General features: G+C 47.3%; 1 protein-coding gene across 8 annotated transcripts in view; it reads right to left on the reverse strand.

Annotated features, from left to right (window-relative positions):
- The window catches only part of EEF2K (eukaryotic elongation factor 2 kinase), a 64,912-nt gene that overhangs the window by 15,556 nt on the left and 30,543 nt on the right, over positions 1 to 18,813 (reverse strand). For 5 of the 8 annotated variants that reach the window (XR_012000606.1, XR_012000607.1, XM_025983797.2 and 2 more), the window contains exons 3-11: positions 15,820 to 15,920; positions 12,410 to 12,470; positions 10,389 to 10,426; positions 9,844 to 10,015; positions 6,264 to 6,413; positions 5,818 to 5,950; positions 5,425 to 5,552; positions 4,513 to 4,714; positions 2,587 to 2,654 (exon numbers count right to left, since the gene is read on the reverse strand). Coding sequence is in view for 5 of the 8 variants with exons in the window: in XM_025983797.2 (XP_025839582.1) it covers positions 2,587 to 2,654; positions 4,513 to 4,714; positions 5,425 to 5,552; positions 5,818 to 5,950; positions 6,264 to 6,413; positions 9,844 to 10,015; positions 10,389 to 10,426; positions 12,410 to 12,470; positions 15,820 to 15,920 (1,053 nt within the window). In the remaining 3 variants the exon portion in view is untranslated. The remainder of the gene's footprint in view (positions 1 to 2,586; positions 2,655 to 4,512; positions 4,715 to 5,424; positions 5,553 to 5,817; positions 5,951 to 6,263; positions 6,414 to 9,843; positions 10,016 to 10,388; positions 10,427 to 12,409; positions 12,471 to 15,819; positions 15,921 to 18,813) is intronic. The other 3 variants (XR_012000608.1, XM_025983799.2, XM_072753682.1) reach the window with 1 other exon arrangement.

An 18,813-nucleotide genomic window follows, 5' to 3' on the forward strand; every position in this document is an offset into this window, starting at 1 on the left:
CTGCTAGGCCCTGGGCAGCAGTTTCCTTGGCCATGGGATTCATTAGAGCACCTACACTGAAGGATGAAGATGAAGTGAGGTATTACCCACTGAGTGTGGACCAGAGGAAGTGCTACTGTTAACAGCAGCTCACCCATTTCACAGGTAGAAAAACAAAGGCTGGTTTCTGAGATATGATCTATGGACACAAATGTCGCACTGAGAGTAAGATTTACTACAATAAAGCCCTCTGCCAAAACTGTGACATATTTTTTGTTCTTCTAAATACTTCAGCAGTTCTAAAATTTCAATCATTTGTCCACCAGCATCCAATTCTGGCCATAACCACATGTCACCTGCAACACTATTTAGCTCATACTTTTATGTTTTCTTTTTTGTTCTCCTAAGAAGTATTTCAAACATGCCACTAAGAACACTAAGAGAATACTAAATGAACTCACATGCACTTATCACTTAGCTTTGTCAGCTCCTAACATTAGGCCCTAGTTCTTCAGATCTTTTAAAGATTGATTGATTATTTATTTATTTATTTATTTATTTACCTAGTTATTTATTTGAAAGACAGAGAGAGAGGAGTGGAAGGGACAGAGGGAGAGGAAGAGAGGCCTAGGCAGACTCCATGCTGAGTGCAGGGCTCAATCTCACAACCCTGAGATCATAACCGGAGCTGAAATCAAGAGTGGCTCAACCAACTAAGCCACCCAGGTGCCCCACCCCCCAGCCTAGATCTTTTATTTTTATTTTTAAATTTTTATTTATTCATACGAAACACAGAGAGAGGGCAGAGACATGGACAGAAAGAGAAGCAGGCTCCCTGCAGGGAGCCTGATGTGGGACTCGATCCCAGGACCCTGGGATCACGACCTGACCAAAGCAGATGTTCAATCACTGAGCCACTCAGGTGCCCCTAGATCTCGTATTTTATTTTAAGATTTTATTTATTTATTCATTCATGAGAGAGAGAGACAGAGACACAGACAGAGAGAGAAGCAGGCTCCATGCAGAGAGCCAGATGTGGGTCTCGATCCCAAGTCTCCAGGATCATGCCCTGGGCTGACAGCAGCACTAAACCACTGAGCCACCTGGGCTGCTCTAGATCTTTTATTTTTAAAATAAATCAAAACATTACTGTTAAAATCCAGACCTCTTATGCACTCCTCCCTACCCTAGCCTGCTCCTGCTCCAGGTAAAAACCACTTTTGTGAATTTATACTTATCATTTCTCTATAGATAAGCCATTTTTCCTTTACTTTAATAAATATATATTTAAAAGAAGGTTGGTGGGGCACCTGGGTTGCTCAGTAGTTAAGTGTCTGCCTTTGGGTCAGGTCATGATCCCGGTGCCCTGGGATCAAGCCCTGTATCAGGCTCCCTACTCAGTAGGGAGTCTGCTTCTCCCTCTCCTCCTGCCCCTTCCCCAGCTCATGTTCTCTGTGCACTCTCTCTCTCAAATAAATAAATAAAATCTTTAAAAAAAATAAATAAATAAAAGAGGGGCAGCCCTGGTGGCCTAGTGGTTTAGTGCCGCCTTCAGCCCAGGGCCTGATCCTGGAGACCAGGGATCGAGACCACGTCGGGCTCCCTGCATGGCACCTGCTTCTCCCTCTGCCTGTGTTTCTGCCTCTCTCTCTCTCTCTTTCTGTCTCTCTTGAATAAATAAAATCTTTAAAAAAAATTAAAAAAATAAAAGAATCTTGGTGTCACCAGCGTAAATGGATCACTGTCTTAGTTGCGGGGGGGTGGGGTGCGGCATGCAAACATTTACAATGGAATCCTTGGTCTCTGGTCTGGCCAGGGATCCTCCCACCCCAAGGAGCTGTGTATCCTGAAAAGGCCTTCACCTACAGACTTCTCTTCCACCTCCCCCAAGGCTTTTGTTCTGTGTGAACTGAAAAAATATTCTGGTTTCTTTTTTTTTTTTTTTTTAAGATTTTATTTATTTATTCATGAGAGACGCAGAGAGAGGCAGAGACACAGGCAGAGGGAGAAGGAGGCTCTCTGCTGAGCAGGGAGCACAATGTAATGCGAGGCTCAATCCCAGGACTCCAGGATCATGCCCCAAGCAGAAGGCAGACATTTAACTAAGCCATCCAGATGCCCCCCTAAGTTTTTATTTTGACCTGTAATATAGGTTTTCATGAATGCAAATGCGATGCTTTAGCTTCCTACCACGGAGCCGCCAGAGGCCGCTGGAAACCTGTCCTATTTTTCCAGCCTGAGAGCATCATATTGGACTGTGCTATAAAGTTACTTGTCTGAAACCCAGGATAGTTCCCTCCCCCAGGACAGCAACCCACACATACTTGTAACCAGACCACCCCAGGGCTGAACTTGCTTGACATTTACCAGAAGGTTGCACTATTGGTAATTTGGATTCCTTCATCTCTAACCATCTTTGGGAACTACAATGGATCCAGCTCCTCTCAGATGACACCACTGCCCTGGGCAGGAGGCTGTGTGTTACTTGCAATCCCCTGTGCCCTCTGAGCAGTGCCCGGAGTAGACCTGGGCTGCCTGCCTCCGGATCTGAGGATTCAGTGAGTCCATTCCTCCTAGATTTGCTCCCTCAGTCCCTCTCCAGCTTACCCGGTGGTTGTCCAGATGGTCATGCTCTCGGGATGCCATGCTGTCAAGGTCGCTGAACACAGGCCAATCTGGGCAAGAGAAAACAGAGATAATGCACTGGCTCTAACACTAGAACTGTTTAAAAGACCAACTACATACAGCTGAGAGCTGAATGCACCTGCCAACAGGCCTTTTTGCATTAAAATTTTTTTTCAAATATTTTATTTATTTGAGAGACAGCAAGAAAGCATACGCAGCGGGGAGCAGCAGAGGAAGAGGGAGAAACAGACTCCCCATTGAGCAGGGAGCCATTTCAGGACTTGATCCCAGGACCCCAGGATCACAACCCAAGCTGAAGGCAGATGCCCAACCAACTGATCCACCCAGATGCCCCCATTTTAAATTTGTTTAAGAAGGTGCAAAAATAGGAGAAGAATGTTGTCAGCACCAGGGGGGCTATAATTCTTCCTTAAGAGCTTATTCAGAGTTGGGGTGCCTGGATGGCTCAGTTGGTTAAGCAACCAACTCTTGGGTTTCAGCTCTGGGCGTGATCATAGGGTCATGAGATCGAGCCCTGCATCAAGGTCTGCGCCTAGCACAGAGTCTGCTTGGGACTCTCTCCCTCTGCCCCTCCCCTACTCTTGCTCTGTGAAATAAATAAGCCTAAAAAAAAAATAAGAAACAAACTTATTCAGAGTCTGCAACTTGCCAGCTGTGGGATCCTGAGCAGGGAGTTAACCTCTGTGCCTCTGCAAAGCTGTAATACAAATATACTTGCACAATATGCATAGAAGCACACACACATGGGCCACAGTTGGCCTTCAGTGAGGTGCAGGTATGAAGGAACCACAGCCATGCGTATATTTGGGGCCCAATGAGTAGCTGCAAGTTAGGGAAGCCTCAGATGGCTTAGCAGCCAACCACCTCCTTCCTGGTGGTTTCCAGTTTCTATCTCCCACCCTGAGCTTCCACAGCTAAACCTGATTAGTTTTCTTTTTTAGGTGGTTTTTAAGAATGGTTTTTCCATTTTAAAATGGTTGAAAAAATTAAAAGAACAGTAACCTGAGATATGTGAAAATTACCTGGAACATAAAACTCAAATGTCTTTATTGGAACAAGGCCACACCTATTCGTTTGAGTACTGCCTATGGCCACATTCATGCTGCTAATGTGGAAACCATATGTTCTACAGAGTCTAAAAGATGGACTCTCTGGCCTTCTAAGAAAAGGCTGTCAAATCCTGCTTTAAACTATACCCAAAGTCTTCTCAGGGTAAGGGCTAAAAGGCTTCTTTGACATTTGACACTAAAATCTTCATCCTGTGCTCCTCCGTGGCTTTCCCCAGCTGCATAAATGGCCATACCACCCTTGAAGTTCTTCAGATCGAAACCCTAGAGGCAGCCTTGCCTCCCCTCTTTCCTGCAGATCCCACGTCCACATCAGCAAACTCTCACTCCAACTTTGGGAATAATGATTCTGCTTTCATCCTCTGACCTACTCATGATGCTCATTGATTCCTAACATTGAATAACTCTCAGAAACCTGTAAAAACTCTATTTGATTATGACAGACTATTCTTTTAGGATACTAACGGTTCTGTTCAGACCTTACTTAGAATTCCTATATTGTGTATTTATAAGTGAGGCTGGAATGTAGGTTTTCTTCTTTTGCCATTTTGTTAAATTTTGGTATAAAGGTTTTGCAAGTTTCACAGAACACACTGAAAAATATTATGCTGTTTTCTAAAATAGGGGTTGTTTTTATAGCATTTGGATGACTTGCGTCTTAAAAATGTATTCAGTGAACTCACTCATAAAACCATCTGGGCCGTGACCCTTTTTGGTTAACATGTCTGATTTCCTAACATAAGCAAAAGCCAGTTTAGTGTGTTCTTTCTGCTTCCTGTCCCCTCCAAGCACGATGACCAAGGACCAAAATGTCACTCACGGAGGTGGTCCAGTTTCTGGCTGTGTGGTGTGGCCGAAGATGGGGAGGAAGGGAGAGAGTCAAAGGTCACATCACTCATGTTCTCATCTCCAGAGTTCTCTGAAAGGCGAAGGAGCAAGGGAGGGCGACTCCCAGAGAGGGTCCTGACTCGGGGGCTCCCACACTTTTCCTCTGTCCCCCTCAAGATGGTCTTGGCGGACTGCTGGAGAATTAATAGGGACACCCGTGTCACACAGAACCTTCTGGGGAGTGAAGGGTTCTTCCAATAGCATGTTATTCACCTGAACCCTGAGGCCCTTTCAGTTGATAGCTCCCATACATGCCTGCTTAGGGACTGGTACAAAATCTAAAAACAACCAGTGGGAAATTAACCCAAAGGCCTCTAAAAAGGGGCATCTGGCATAAGAGCTCAAAGCTGGCCAGCACTCCCAAAGTGCTGATCACAACTCTACGCCCTAAGCTGGGGAATGCCTGCTGCCATGCATCCAGAATCCCAAGCTGGTCTTTGCCAACAATTTCTTGCATCTGATCAAGGTAATAGGAGAGGGAGTGGGTACATTCTGGACACAGCAAGGTGCCCAAAGAGCCAGGTCCAAGTCTAGTTCAGCCATTTGTCAACATGTCATGTGAATACACATACCACACACCTCTCACTATCTATACATTCTTGGTCTCCTCACTCTGGTCAAAATAGGTCCAATCAAGCAGACCCCAGTTATTGTGTTAATAGAGACACTTGGAAGGGTTTTGTGCACTGATCTGGGAGGGATGAGGGGCACAGAGGGGATTGAGGTCCTTCTGTCCCTGGAACTCTTCAAGTAAGTATCACAGGGCTTAGGCTACCATCACAGAGAGGCATAGCTTACTGGCTTGACAACAGAAGGGCTAAGCAGGTTCCCCCTGGGCACTCACCAGCAACTTGGTGTTCTGATTCACTGCGTCCCTCTCTCTGGGTGAGAGGTCAAAGGGAGCGAGGCCCATGCTCTTGCAAATCCGGTTGCAGGCATGAGAGTAGAAGAAAAGCGCCATCCCCCGGACACCTGTAGACAGAGCAAGGGAGTCTAGAGCACCACTTTGCTTTGTGACAGAAGCAGGGCAGTGAGGGACACCATAAATGTGGCAAGAGCAGGCGTCGAATCCGCTGAAGTGGCAGGCGTCAGGTGTCCCAAGCTTCCATCCCCACCATCTTGGAAAGGCCAACCTGCCACCTCAGCTGGTTTCCCTGGGTGTCCAAAGAGCTGGGAGATTTTGGGGGGGCAGAAGGACTGCAGTCTCCACGGAAATGAGCTGGCTTTCCCCACCTACCTAGGTTGCCATCTCCGAAGTCAGTGCCCTTTTCGGTGTGGATCTGTGGGTCAGTGTAGAGGTCGCCCACACCCTGGATGTCTACCACAATCAGCTGATGCCCAGAACGCTCAAATGTGAAGTGGCTGAAGGCCTAGGGGTTGGGGCGGAGTGGGGGAGACAGGAAGAGTAAGGTGACTGACTGCAAGAGACCAGGGTGTGGCCTACATGGACACAGGTCAGCCACCACCAAGGAAGGGGCTGTAACACCCCAGTTCTGCCCGTAGTGGGGCCTTCCTTGCCACGAAAGGTTGTATAGAGGAAAAGACAAAGGAAGGGGGCCTGTTTAATCCTGCAGGTACCTTAGGTCTGCTCACAGAAGCTGGCTGGGTTGTCTCATGAGACCTGAGGACACTTTGGAGGGGAGACCTCATACCCACAGGGACCCTCCCATCTAGGGGCCTCACCTGTGGTGTCAGACGCAGGTTGTCATCGCGAACAAAGCCTGAGTTGGAGTTGTACTTGATGTATTTGCCCTCAATGTAGTGCTCCAGGTGGAAGAGCGGCTTGCCTGGTCTGTCCTTCAGCTCTACCACGCACATCTGCATGATGTCCACCTGGTCGGTGGGGAGCAGGTCAGGCAAGAGACAGGCGGCACTCCCCTCCGATGGCAGGCTGGAGCAGAGGGCTTGGGAGAAGCCAGCCTGCCTGGGCTCCCACCCTGGCTCCATTAGTTATCAGTTCTCTGCAGCTGAAATTTCCAGTTGTCCCCAGAATCCACTCTCCCCTTTCCTTCTAAGAATGAAAACCCCTGTGATGGCCTAAATGTGCCCCCCTCCAAATTCATATGTTGAAATCCTAACCCTCAAAGGTGACAGTATTCAGTGGGGCCTTTGGGAGGGGATTAGGTCATGAGCAAGAAGCCCTCATGAATGGGACTGGTGCCCCAATAAAAGTGACCACACAGAGCTTCCTTGCACTTTCGCTAAGTGAGGACACAGAGGAAGGCACTGGCTGTAGACCAGGAGAGGGACCTCACCAGAATGTGACCATGCTGGCACCTTGATTTTGGATTTCTCAGCCTCTAAAATTGTAAGCAATACATTGCTGTTATTTATAAGTTGCTCGGTCCGTGGTATTTTGTTAGAGCAGCCCAGAGGGACTCAGATAAGCCCATGTGAATTCCAACAGGATGTACGGCCATCCAGTGGGAATGATGGGGCTCAGCTTCCCTTGCAGCTAGGGGTGGCCATGTGATCAAGCCCAGTCAATGGGAAGTGAGCAGCAGTGATGATGGAACTCTAGCCTGCACCCTCCTCCTCTGGCCTTCCCGAGGCTGTAGAGCGGACATCTGCCAGTGAGGCCAACCAGGTCACATGGTCCAGGGCCACACCCCACAGGAAGGCAGAGTAACAAGACAGGAGGAACCAGGCTTCTAGATGACTTAAGGAGGTGAGGCACCAGCGCACCCTGAGCACCCCACCAAAGTGGGACTGTCAGGTGAGAAAGAAGGAAACCATTTTGCGCTAGCACTCATTTATGGGTCTGTACACTAAGCAGCTTAGCCTGTGTCTTACACTAATACTGTGAATGTAGACCACCAGCGCCCCAGTTTCCTCAACTATGGAATGGGGATCTCACACTTAGTGTGAGGATGAAATCTGGTGATACATGAAAGAGTCCATCAACACTTGCTGACATTAATATTACTAGAAGGGGCCCCTGGGTGGCTCAGTTGTTGAGCGTCTGCCTTTGGCTCAGGCTGTGATAGTGGGGTCCTAGGATCAAGTCCTATATCAGGCTCCCCACAGGGAGCCTGCTTCTCCTGCCTATATCTCTGCCTCTCTTTCTGTGTCTCTCATGAATAAATAAATAAAATCTTAAAAAAATAATGATATTACTAGTAGATACAACACTAGAGCAATATACAGTAAACTATAAAGAGTGAGTCTCTCTTTGCAATGGGGAATTATGGGGAACTTAGACATTCCTTGCTGAATTTTTTTTTTTTACCAAGTACAGGTTTAATCTATATGTAGAAGGAAATGTGTAAATCCCATGAATGGTTTGTAAAATGGGGTTGGTAAAACCTGAAACACAACCCATGGCACCCCATCCCCCCCTTAACAACACTTAGTATAGAAGGCTCTGGGTTTCCCAGGGAAATAGCCATCCAAGAAACTATCTGGCTGGATCACTAGACAGGCAGACAACAGCTGCAAAGGTTGAAGACATCCTGAGCTGAGAGCGTCCCCAAACTTGGCCTCAGTTCCAAGAACCAGCCTAAGGGGAAGGAGCAGCTGGTTCTCAGAAGTTCCAACCCCCAATACTGGCTCTATCCCTACAAGGAAATCTATGGCTGGGACATTTGCTTGGCCAGTGGGCTCACTGGGGGAGGGGTAGCTGGAGGTGTGCAGCCATGGAGGGATGGCCGGTTCCCCCTTGGACAACTACATTCCTTTCCCTTCCTCAATTCAGCCAATCACATTATTTACTGAGCACCTAGGCACTGTGATAGAGTGAACAAGACAGATAAAATCCCTGCCCCTAGGGGAGAGAGACAACCAAAATATTAACTACAGGAACAAGTCTCCTTTAGACAGCGCTAACTGCTCCAAACAAAAGAAACTAGAATAGACAGACGGCCGTGACAGAGGACAGTAGTAGAAGGGCTACTTCATTTAGGATGGCCTGGGGTGGCCTTGCTGAGAAGGTGACATATGAGCTGAGACCTGAACTATGAGAAGGAGCAAATCATGCAAGGTTGGGGTGGTGGAGAGAGGCAATGACAATGATACGGGCCGGGACACAGCCAGGGCAAAGGTCCTGAGGCAGGAACAAGCTGAGGGAGGAAGAGATAGGAGGCTAAACGGCATGTAGCAAATTACTGAGGAGGTCACAGACCCCATGGGTGGGGACTGTGGGTTCTTGTGTCTACCCCAAGTGTACCTAACCAAAAGCCATGCAAACAGCAGGTACTCAATAAATTCTGCTGGATTCTTGGAAGTGTGGCTCTCCCGAGGTGCCCAGGAGACAGTGTCATATTATCTAGTAGGTATTCAAACAATGGGAGAGCTAAGCTATGAATTTGGCCAGGGTAGAGACAAGGAGTGCTGTTTCTCAAATGCCTACAAGCAACAGGAAATTCTGCTTGCCCCAGGGTCACTAAACAACCTGGGGACTCAAGTGAAGGAGCCAACTGGGCAGGGGCCTGGAATGCCTGGATTTGAGCCCTGGCTCCCAAACAGGCAGGTCACTTAACCCCTTTGAACCTGGGGCTCCCAGAGGGCAGACATGCTATCCATCCTTCCCTCCTTCTGCTTTTTCTTGGGAGCCACCAATTTCAGGCTACATAGTCTGGGGGAAGGACCCACACTGCTGCCTCTAAGGGTGAGCACATGGCTCAGGCCTACCCAATCTGCATATTCCCTCCCCTGGCTATTGTGATTGGCTCAGCAACAGGCACCTGACCTAGTCAGAGCCAATGAAACCCAGTTCTGAGACTTTCATTGGAACTTCTGGGAAATCAGGTATTGTCATGCCACCAAGGTTTCTGAGAAGACAGAAAGTGAGCCTGCAGGTGCCAGTGGTTGACGCACCACTACAAGTGGAGAAACTGCCTGAGTGATGCCACACAGAAGAACACCTCAGCTAGAGATGGGGGAAGAATCTCAACATCCTGTTGGGTCCTGGATCTGTCCATACCTGTGGCCAGCCCTATTTATCAGTTACATGAGGCAATAAATTCCTTTTTACTATTGAGCTCACTTGAGTGGGTTTTTAACATCTGCAAACAAAAATCCTGACTAACAGATCCCATCTGTAAATGGGATAAAAACATCCTAACCTCAAACAGCCTCAGAGCTCTGTTTTTAGGAAGAAAGGACTCTTTGCACAGAGTGTGTTTGGCCCATCATGCTCAATAGAGGATGGTTGTTACTAGGCACTGTTAAGACCGTGAAGGGAAACTGTGACTGGAACCACTGTTGCCCTTGTCTCCAGTCCCTGGCCCTGAGTGGGAAGGTGGCAGGAAGGGGCACCACGCACCTGCTTGGGGGGCTTGTGTCGATTATACTCCTCTCCCCAGAGCTTGGCCTCCATCTGTAGACACACATCCTCAAAGTACACATTCCTGTCCACAGACTCAATGTAGCGCTTTGCCACGTAGTTGGAGGCTCCTTTCCACTGCTGAGTGTGCAGAAAGTTGGAGAGCTTCTTTCTGGGGTTTTGGGGAAGCAGCAGAGGATCTTCAGCAGCCTGGGCACTTGGGTCCATCAGGGACCCAGCCTGACCCACTGTATCCTTCAAAGAGCTGGGAAGAGGCTTAAGGGACATAGCTAAAGGTCTCTTTTCCCACATATTTTGGCCTCCAAACACCAGAGCAGAGGTCAATGGGATACTCCCATGTTCTCCCCAAGCCCATCCCCACAGCCAGGACAAATGTGTGGTCCAAAGGAGACCAGATAGAAGCTTGGCCTACAAAAAGTAGAGGCTGCTGTCTCAGCTTCTTAGCCAGAAATGTTGCAATGCCCTACTCTTGGGAGCTTGAGAGAGTCTGGGCAGGGCCCTGAGAGCCAGGCTGAGTCACTTACGTCCTGAAGCACTCCCTCATCGCTCCACGGCCGAAGGGCTGAAAGACACCACACAGACGGTTATCAGTCTCCGTGTCCTACCCAGAAGCAGTCCTGAGGTAGGAAGACTCCCCTACTTGGACATCACCCACCAAATCGGTGCCTGGACCTCATCTCAATCCTAAAATTCCTGGGCCCTCCCTCCTTCACCTCAGCTCTAAAGCCTGAGTGAACTTCTAGCCTGAAGGCTTCAGGGATGACAAGACCACCCTCCCCGCACCATGGCTGAGGGGAAGAGGCCTCAGGGGGTGAAGGTGTTAGAGGGGTAACAGTGAATGTCAAAGAATGTCAGAAAAGCTCTGCTTTTCTGTTTTCTATAACAGGAAAAGAGCAGAGGGGCACCTGGGTGGCTCAGTCAGTTAAGCATCCAACTCTTGATTTTAGCTCAGGTCATGGTGTCAGGGTTGTGGAATCGAGCCCCATGTCCAGCTCCAGGCTCAGTGCAGAGTCTGCTTGTCCCTCTCCCTCTGCCCCTCCCCTGGTTCTCTCTCTCTCTCCAATAAATAAATAAAATCTTAAAAAAAAAAAAAAAAGAAAAAGAAAAAGTAGAAACAACTTAAATGTCCTCCGAGAGTATAATGGATAAATCAATTAGGTCTACTCACTTGATGGAATACTATACACCAACGAGAATGAATATATTCTGTTGTTCTCTTCTATTATTCTTTATTATTCTATCAACTATAGGGCTAGCAAAAACAAGTATGAACGTGACAGACGAAATGCTGAGGAGAGCAGCCATACTCAAAAGTATACATACGGCATGGCTCCATTTATAGGAAGTACACAAACAGGCAAAACTAATCCAGGGCAATAGATTCTGGGTTGGTGCTTCCCCCAGGGGTAAGGGAGTAGTGACCAAAGTGGAGGGGGACTTTCGGGGGCGACTGGTTACACAGAGTGTTCACTTTATGAAGTTCATCAAGCCACACCCTTTTTGGAGTGTATGATACATGAGAAAAAAGTTTTGCAAAACCATCCGCTTCTGACAATGCAGGAGGTGCTCCATTTTCTAGTCTATTTCTTTCTTTCTTTCTTTCTTTCTTTTTTTTTTTTTTTCCAAAAGGATGGCTACAAGCCACTGAATCCTTTTATGACTCAGGTTTAAGTCATGACCCGCAATTTTTGAAAACTGATATATGCATTTATAGCCAACTGGTATATTTTTAAAGATTTTATTTATTTTGAGAGAGAGACAGCGAGCAGGAGCAGAGGGAGCAGCAGAGGGAAAGGGAAAAGCAGACTCCCCGCTAAGCATGGAGCTGGATATGGCATCATGACCTAAGCCGAAGGCAGATGCTTAACCAAGTGAGCTACCGGATGCCTAAGTCAATGGATTTTTGACAAGAGTGCCAAGGTATGTTCAACTTGTGATGTATGATAAATACATAAAATGTCCAGAATAGGTAAACCTACAGAGATGGGTTAGATTAGTGGTTGTCTAGGGCTGGGGGAGATCTGGGGATTGGTAGCTGGCTACTGGTGGGTAAGTATGAGATTTCTTTTAGAAACGGTGAAATGTTCTATATTGATCATGGTGATGGTTGTACAACTCTAAACCCAAAAACCACTGAACCCATACAGTGTAGATAGGTATGTTGTATGGTACATGAATTATATCTCAATAAAATTATTATAACAAATAAAACAGGGGTGCCTGGGTGGCTTAGTGGTTAAAGCATCTGCCTTCGGCTCAGGTCATAGTCCCAGGGTCCTGGGATCGAGCCTTGCATTGGGCTCCCTGCTCTGTGGGGAGTTTGCTTCTCCCTCTCCTCCCCATTCCTGCTGTCTCTTACTATCTCTCATTATCTCTGTCTCTTTCTCAAATACATAAAATCTTAAAAAATAAATACACAATAATATAAAGAATGCCCTTTAGTTAAAACAATTAAGTGAGTGTGAAGGGGAGGGAACAGGAATAGAAGTCTATTCAGGAAGAATGCCCACTCAGCTCTGTGCCCACTGGGCTGGGGACGGCTCACCTGAGATGCCATCTTGATCAGAACTTCATCTTCCAGCCATTCCCCAGTGACAGCATTGTACCTGCAGAGAGAAGCCACCCTGAGGGCACAGCATCTATAACATGATCCTGTCACCCACTGGCTAAACATGAAGGGTCTATGGACGTCTCCCTCCCCTCTCGGGTCCGCACACACTGGCCTCTTGCCCCTTCCTCTCCGACATGTCCTCCGGCACTTGTGGGCTTGTTCCCCATCTGGCCCCCTGCACTGGACTATAACGCCGCAAAGGCAGGTCCCTGTCTGTCATCTTCACTGCAGGGCCTGGTACGTGTGGAAGCTTAAAAAATGCACGTTGGATGAACAGCTGAATAAATAAATATCCTTATTTTAACCAGTCAACACAACAAATGGTGCATGTCCCAGGACAGGAGGCAGCAGTGCCCTGATCTTGCTGGGCACCTATGTGAGGCCCAGCATAGGTAGCTGGGCATGTGTGTTGGTGCAGGAAGGGGTAGGGGGCACCCTGCCTCTGAGTCCAGCTGAGAAAGGGGCTGCTGGATGACACCCAAAGCAGAGAGAGACAGAGAAGGTTCCAGAACATTTTCATCTTTCCTTTCTCAGGAATCCTCCCAGTGCAAATCTGCCCCTAGGCCTGGCTGGGCCTCAAACAGACCTGCTTGGTGGAGAGCTTCTCACTTCAGTAAATCCCTAAATTCTAAAACCTCCCCTAGGGCTGAGGTGTTCTCAGCTCTAGCAGAGGCTTCCCCGGCCCACCCTTTAGCGGGATGGACTCCAGACCGCTCCCAGATCCGTGAGAACAGGTTTCTCAGAGCCTGATACCTCTACGGGTAAAGACAAGCAGAAGCCTGGCAGGTAACCTCCCCCAGGCTGGGGTGGAGGGTGGGGGATGCCCACCAGAGCTGCTACTTGCCTGCAACAGCCCACAGCAAATACTGTGTTCAATAAATAACAGCAATGATTATTATTATTACTATGTATCATTACTATTATTACCTTTACCAAGGTAAAGGAAAACTGTCTACCCTCACTTCCAAATAAGACTAAAGGTTAAGAGACACCCAGAAGTTGAGGGACGGGAGAGATATGTCAGACAGATCTCATTTATCCTTCCCAGCCATTGACATCATGAATGTCAGAATTGCTCAAAGTTCACTAAGCATTCATTATCTGTGGGGCATTTAAACAGATCTCTTCAATTAACCTTTGCAGTAGCTCTGTGAGACTGGCACAATTACTGTGCCCACTTTCCAGGTGGGGAAACTGAGGCTCAAGAGGTGAGTAACTTGCCCGAGAGCCAGGATTCAGACCCAGGTCAGGTTCAACCAGAGCCTTGCTCTTAGCCAGCCTGTGTACAATCCATGTGAACAGGAAATCTCTCTCAACACAGGGGACGGCCTACACCAGCATTCTTTAAAAACCAGGAATAGAGGGCAGCCTGGGTGGCTCAGCGGTTTAGCGCCGCCTTTGGCCTGGGGTATGATCCTGGAGACCCAGGATCCAGTCCCACATCGGGCTCCCTGCATGGAGTCTGCTTCTCCCTCTGCCTGTGTCTCTCATGAATAAATAAATAAAATCTTAAAAAAAAAAAAAAAAAAAAAAACAGGAATAGAGGAAGAAGCCTTCCAGTTTAGAAATTTTCTGGAGATTCTAAGCACTTTAGTTAGGAAACAAACAGCTCAGCTTGGTCCCTGGACCCCAGAGCTCCAGGACACACAGAGACAGCTCAGCATGTGGGAGCCTGCTTTCCCAGGGGCCTGCCTGGGTCACCTTGTGTCCTCAACCAGTCACCATGTTGGCCTTATAGGCAGGGATGAACAGTCCATATCGTGCCCTACTGGGGCCCCCACAATGCTGACCTCAGCTGCCAGCATGACCCCCAGTGCCTGCTAGGAGGTTGGCCTTCTGCGATCAAAAAGGGGTGCATGCCAGGCTCTGTGCATGCCATCTCACAAGACAGAAGCAGGGACACGTTGCAGAAAGACATAGAAGGGTACACCATTTCTGTCTGCCTAGCATTCTTTCTCTAATAGCACCCCAACTTCCCTTTGGGGAACCAGTCCTCCATTCTCAGAATATGTGGGCTGGGTGGAACTGACCCCTAGGACTCTCTGGCTTGTCAGTTGTGATTTAGACATGGCAAATCAGAGCAAAGCTTCCTGGCACATGACTGGTTCAGAGAGGGGCATATAACCAAAGCCAGAACAATGACATTTCATTATGGAACTTTTGTTTAAAAATTTTTGAGAAAGAAAAGATCCTCTTCTGTTGGATGAAATGAAATATGGGGCTCTCAGGGAACATCTGTGCCACTGATACAAGAGAGTCTATCTGAGTTAAAAGCCCAAAGTGTCCTTGGAGCATCTGGAACTAGCCGTATCTGAAGTCCACAAGTGTGAGCTAAACATTTCCTTCTATGCTTAACACTGTGAATTGGGTTTCTGTCATCAGCATTTGAAATGGAGTTCTGACTAATTCAAAGACAGTGAACTGAGAGTCAGGAGATTGGCTTATTAACCATCCAAGTAACCCTGGGCAAACCTCCATCTCCCCTGGAACATTTCTGGGCCTCGGGCTATTGGCTTAGAGGATTCAGCCCAGAGGGGTCTACAGAGGTCACAGGACAAGGGGGTGGACTCCAGGATAGGTCCAACACAAAATTAGACATAAGTGTGCAACTTTCTAGAATGGCCCTCATCAGATTCTCAAGAGTGGTCCCAAATACTTGACATGATTCCTACTTCAGGCTTTTTTATGAATACACACACATAGAGGGCTTCAAACAGTGCCTGTCACATGTATTCAATAGATGAGAGCCATTGTCATCACAGTTATTCTTGGTGGTGGTATTCTGTGGTATTCTCTGTTTTCTTCCTTGAAACACCCTGAGATAACTCCTCTTTTCTGCCTTTTCAAATAGGAAATCTAGACGCTCATAGTTCCATTTTGCTAATCTTCCTAGGGCCAAGGCATCAAAAAGCCCACATGGATCTCCATGCATTCACTTTCCCTTTGATGGCAACTGTAGGAGCCATGTGGTGAGACAGTAGAACCACAAGATGGGAAAAACCTGGATCCCAGAGCGGCCCCCAAGGGTCCCTGGGCTCTCACCCAACTTCACTTAAGTGAGAACCACACTGCTGCTGCATTGAGCCACTGGACTATTTGTTAACTACAGCATGGATCAGGCCTGCCTGACACATATGTTAGAGGACCATCCTGAGGAGTAAACGAGATGATGCAAAGCACCTTAAACATGCATAAATGCTCAAATATTGACAGATACTATTATTATTCCATTCTTGACCTCCAAAGGTACTTAGGCCTCACTGATAATGAGCAGAAGCAGTACCCACACCCCCAAGTAGTCCTTGAACCTGGGGCCATGTAGCACCCCCAGACAAGCTGCTGACCTGTGACGTGTGGCACATTCTGTGGCAATATCTTCCAGGTGGAACTCAGCCCAGGGGTCAGGCATGTGTTTGGCCTTCTCAATCGCATGCTTCCAAGCTTCCTGCAAAAGGCAAAGGGAAATGTGAGACCAGGGGCTTCTGGGGCAATGCTGTCCAGCCTCCTCCCATCCTGTGATTTCCCAAGCGTCTCCCAGCTCTGGGGAGACAGACAACATCAGAGAGAGAAATATTCCCATCTATTATCCTTTCAAGAACAAAGTTCCCCAAAGGCTATTTGTTCTCACGTGGGCACAGCCGTCCCATGGGCAGAAGTGACAAATCTTAATTAACTATGAAACCAAAGAAACATAATTCACACAGGAAAGCACACACCATTTCACCTATAAACAAAAAGTTGAAAATAAAAATAAGAGACCAACCCCCTATCCCACCTTGTTTGGACTGGCAAACATTTTAAAGATTTTTTTTATTATTATTATGGGGAGAGAGAGAGAGCATGAATGTACAAGCGTGAGCAAGAGTGGGGGTTGGGGCAGGGAGGAGAGAATTGCAAGCAGATGCCCTAATTAGCAGGGACCTCAACTCTAGCCTCCATCCCAGGACCCTGAGATCATGACCTGAGCTGAAATCAAGTTATGCATTCAACTGACTGAGCCACCCAGGTACTCCTAGACTAGCAAACAATTTGATGACCGTTAATAACTAGTGCTGGTCAGGACACAGGGAAATGGGTGCCCTTGCATAGGGTCAATGGGTCTAAAACTCCTCCAAAGGCAACCTGGCAATGTACTGAGATGAAAAATGTGAATTCCTTTATTCGGACCCAGCAATCTGACATCTAGAAAAGTGTCCTAGAGAAGTACAAACACAAATCTGCAAACATATATATATATAAAAGGTGTTGTTGTGTGCAAAACTGAATTCAACCCAAATGTCCATCTGTGGGGCCTGGTTAAATACATTTTGATTATATCCACTTAAAATGCTAAAGAGCCCTTCCAAACAACTGTGCTTATTATCCTATTAGTAGGAATTCTGGACCCTATCAGAGCCAACATCACCTGTAAATATTGTATAAATCATAAATATGCACAATTTTATCACCCTAAATGAAAATCGTAGACAACACAACCCTTCTAAACTCAGAATATTTCCAACCACGCTGAAGATGTGTTGCCTTTACATTAACATAATGCTAAGTTCTAGGCTCAGATGATTAGGAACAGATTTCCATGAGACATTCCAAGATCCTGGGGATGCAGGAAAATTCTTTGTGCAGAACTGCCCTGCCCATTTCAGGCTTTTAGCATCCATGTTCTCTACCTTCTCAATGCCTTAGTGGCCTTGCATCACTGTGGTGATCAAAAATAACCCTCCCACCTTTGAAAACCTATTGAGAACCAGGGCTTCTGGGTACTCAGTGGGAAAGATGACCAAGGTATATTATGGAGATAAGGCTGATTCTCAACAGTATCATGACATAAGCCCATTTTTTATTTTAAAAAGCTCATTTTAGGGCAGCCCGGGTGGCTCAATGGTTTAGCACCGCCTTCAGCCCAGGGCATGGTCCTGGAGTCCCGGGATCAAGTCCCACATTGGGCTCCCCACACGGAGCCTGCTTGTCCCTCTGCCTATGTCTCTGCCTTTCTTTCTGTAGGTCTCTCATGAATAAGTAAATAAAATCTTTTAAAAATAAATTTAAAAAAAATAAAAAGCTCATTTTAGGGACACCTGGGTGGCTCAGTCGGTTGAATGGCTATCTTTGACTCAGGTCATGATCATGGTCCTGGGTTTGAGTCCTGCGTCCAGCTCCTGCTCAGTGAGGGATCTGCTTCTCCCTCTGTCTCTGCCTCTCCCCCTGCTTGTTCTGTCTCTCTCTCTCTCCAATAAATAAAAATTTTTAAGAATAATAAAAGGCTCATTTTACTGATTATAAAATCCCAAGTGGAATCTTTCCCTGTCCCCTCCAAACACTCCTCCACTCATATTCAGTAGCAATCTCTTCCTGACCTTTCCCTAAAGAATCAGAACCTCTGCCCTGCAGCCACTTGCAGAATCTGTGAGGCCCCAATTCCTTTCCAGGCCAGAGGCCTGAACCACAGGGAGGGGGCTGGATGGTGGGATGAACACTGTGGATGGCAGACCCAGCAATTTCAGACCTTCTCACCCTCCATCAGTGTCTCTCAGCCACGAGGACTAGCTCTGCAGGCTTCCCACGGACTCAGGCCCAGACAGGACAGCACCCCAAGCATGCCCCTGGCCTGAGCCTCAGCCTCATGGCTGGGATCCTACCCAGAAGAGAAAAGGCAGAGCAACTGAGTTTTCTGAGAAACACACATGCACACAGTACATGGACAAGTATGGTTCACATGGGCTAGGGCTTCCTCACTGAGGCTTTCCAATCTCTACAAAATCTAAAACTAAAGCCCAGGATTTCTTTCTTCCAATTTGTAAGCTAATTCATGCTTCATGAAAACACTCAAAAAATAGAGAAGACAAATTTCAAATCCACCACACAGCATCCACCCAGAGCAACGATCGTCAATGCCTTGGACTTGTTCTTTTCCAGATCCTTCCTATGCATTTTTTGAAAGACTGGAATCACACTGTACAGCCCTTCGGGAGAGAGGGCCATGGGATCACTTTATATAGTGATCTTGATTATTTTCCTGATTCCAAATATATGATCTGCTTACTGTAGAAAAGCCACAGGCACTACAGAATGTGAAGTAGAAAGTGGAAGTACTTTCTGACCCATTGCTCTGACAACCACAGTTGACAGCTGATGTGACTACCCTGGAAGTCTGTTCTTTTGCTTTTTTTTTTTTTTTTTTTTTAAGATTTTATTTATGTATTCATGAGAGACACAGAGAGAGGCAGAGACACAGGCAGAGGGAGAAGCAGGCTCCCTGCAGGGACCCTGATGGGTGACTCGATTCCAGGACCCCAGGGTCACACCCTGGCCTGAAGGCCTTTGTTAACACATGGGAATAT

The sequence above is a fragment of the Vulpes vulpes genome, chromosome 3 (genome assembly GCF_048418805.1).
Source record: "Vulpes vulpes isolate BD-2025 chromosome 3, VulVul3, whole genome shotgun sequence".
Taxonomy (NCBI): domain Eukaryota; kingdom Metazoa; phylum Chordata; class Mammalia; order Carnivora; family Canidae; genus Vulpes; species Vulpes vulpes.